The following is a 1,661-nucleotide window of genomic DNA, read 5'->3' as shown; positions in this document are numbered from 1 at the left end:
GAGGCGTGGAATTCGATTTGTAGCAATGCACAGGTGTTTAGCACATGCAAGTTTAAATGGTTTGGAATGTCTCTACGACAACATTGACAGCTAACCCAAACAAACGTTACCCAAAATTTACGGACTTTGTCCACTTCATGCTAGACTGTTAAGAGCATTGTTTTACTTAGATTCTATTTTACCATAACACGTTAAGTGCGGTTGGTTACGTTTTGTCCTTTTGAAAAATCTTTAACAAAGCATGTCTTAATGGTATGAAAACTAATTTACGAGACAAAAGGCGCGTGCTTTTAATTTTATATATAACAGAACACCCCGGCTAGTGTTGGTGAAGGTGAAGTTTCATTTGGAGGCGAGGATATAGAGCAGCTAACAAAGCTCGTATAACAGATGGATGGAAAGCAAGAATCCGCCTTTAACTCAGGTAACGAGAGGGCAGTTATGTCACTAGAGGGAACGACACAGAAACGAAAGCGAAATTCTGCGGCTTTGTCGTACGTAGCGGTGATAGCACACGCTATTCTCAGCTCTCCACGCAAGCGACTCACCTTGTCCGAGATCTACCAATTCATCGAAGAGCAACACCCGAGATTCACAGAGAATAGAGCCCGCTGGAAGAACACCGTTCGCCACAACTTGTCTCTGCACGACTGCTTTGTTCGCGGGGAGGTTGCCTTGAACAAGAAGGGGTGCAATTGGCGGATACACCCAAGCTTCATCGCTGAGTTTAGCCGCGGAGATTTTTCAAGACACAAGTTGTCGCAGAGCCCCTCTTTGCCTTTAGAGATCAGGTATGAACGTTCGCATGGAAACCAGTTTCCGGCGACTCCATCTATCCCATGCAGTTGTTACATTTGCTCTCCAACTGCACACTTTTTGCCTTCTCCTCCTTTGCTGCAATTTCCGAGGCGGGAACTTCAGTACATGCAACTTCCACCGTATTCTTGGAATCCTTGGATTTATTGAAATATTCCATGATCTGGAAGAGTCTCCACGGGGAACTAGGGACATTTCAAAGGTTTACAGCACACAGAGACCTTGCTAAATGTCCACTATAGTAGCACAACTAAAGAGCTGTAACTTGGAACAGGGAGAAACTGACTATTTAAGACTTAATTCACATCCGAAAGCAGGAGATTTAGCAAAGTACAACGAATAAACAACAGATCTTAAACTTGCTGCGCTAAAATCGATTCAGATGAAGGGCAGGTATATTGTGAATATATTCACACACGTAGAAACATTCGAGCTCAACATATCTTCACAAAGACCTTGTTAGAACACCTTTCTTTAAAATTGTATTAAATGAAGTTTTGACTTAATTATCATTTTGTATACACTTGGGTACGCAATAGCTAGCGGCTGAAAAAGCAACTTATCAGTTCTGTAGGAATAAACAAATTAGAAAATAAAGCTTCTCTTTATTGTGGAAAATAAGCCAACAGTTTTTCTTATTATCTTGAGAAGTGCGAAATGTTTGGTTGAAACAAATGGGCTCAGTTTTTCTTTCAACTCTGATACCCATTAAATGTGCAAAGGTACTTGACAGGCTGTCGAATGGGAACACTGTCAACTTATTCAACTCAGTCAGCCAGGGAACGGAAATTAAGACTATTCATCGCATTTCAACGAATGCAAATTGACCGTAACCAATTTAAAAC

At 41.4% G+C, this 1,661-nt stretch overlaps 1 protein-coding gene across 1 annotated transcript; it reads left to right on the top strand.

The window, feature by feature from the left end:
* The first annotated feature begins 390 nt into the window (after window positions 1–390).
* Window positions 391–966, top strand: LOC145465109 (forkhead box protein F1-like). The gene has a single exon (XM_081448886.1). The coding sequence runs from the start codon at window positions 391–393 to the stop codon at window positions 964–966; it is 576 nt and encodes a 191-aa protein (XP_081305012.1).
* The last annotated feature ends 695 nt before the right edge of the window (window positions 967–1,661 follow it).

The sequence above is a fragment of the Orbicella franksi genome, chromosome 13 (genome assembly GCF_964199315.1).
Source record: "Orbicella franksi chromosome 13, jaOrbFran1.1, whole genome shotgun sequence".
NCBI lineage: Eukaryota > Metazoa > Cnidaria > Anthozoa > Scleractinia > Merulinidae > Orbicella > Orbicella franksi.
Note: the sequence above shows the minus strand (reverse complement) of the source record. Positions and strands in the feature narration are given on the sequence as shown.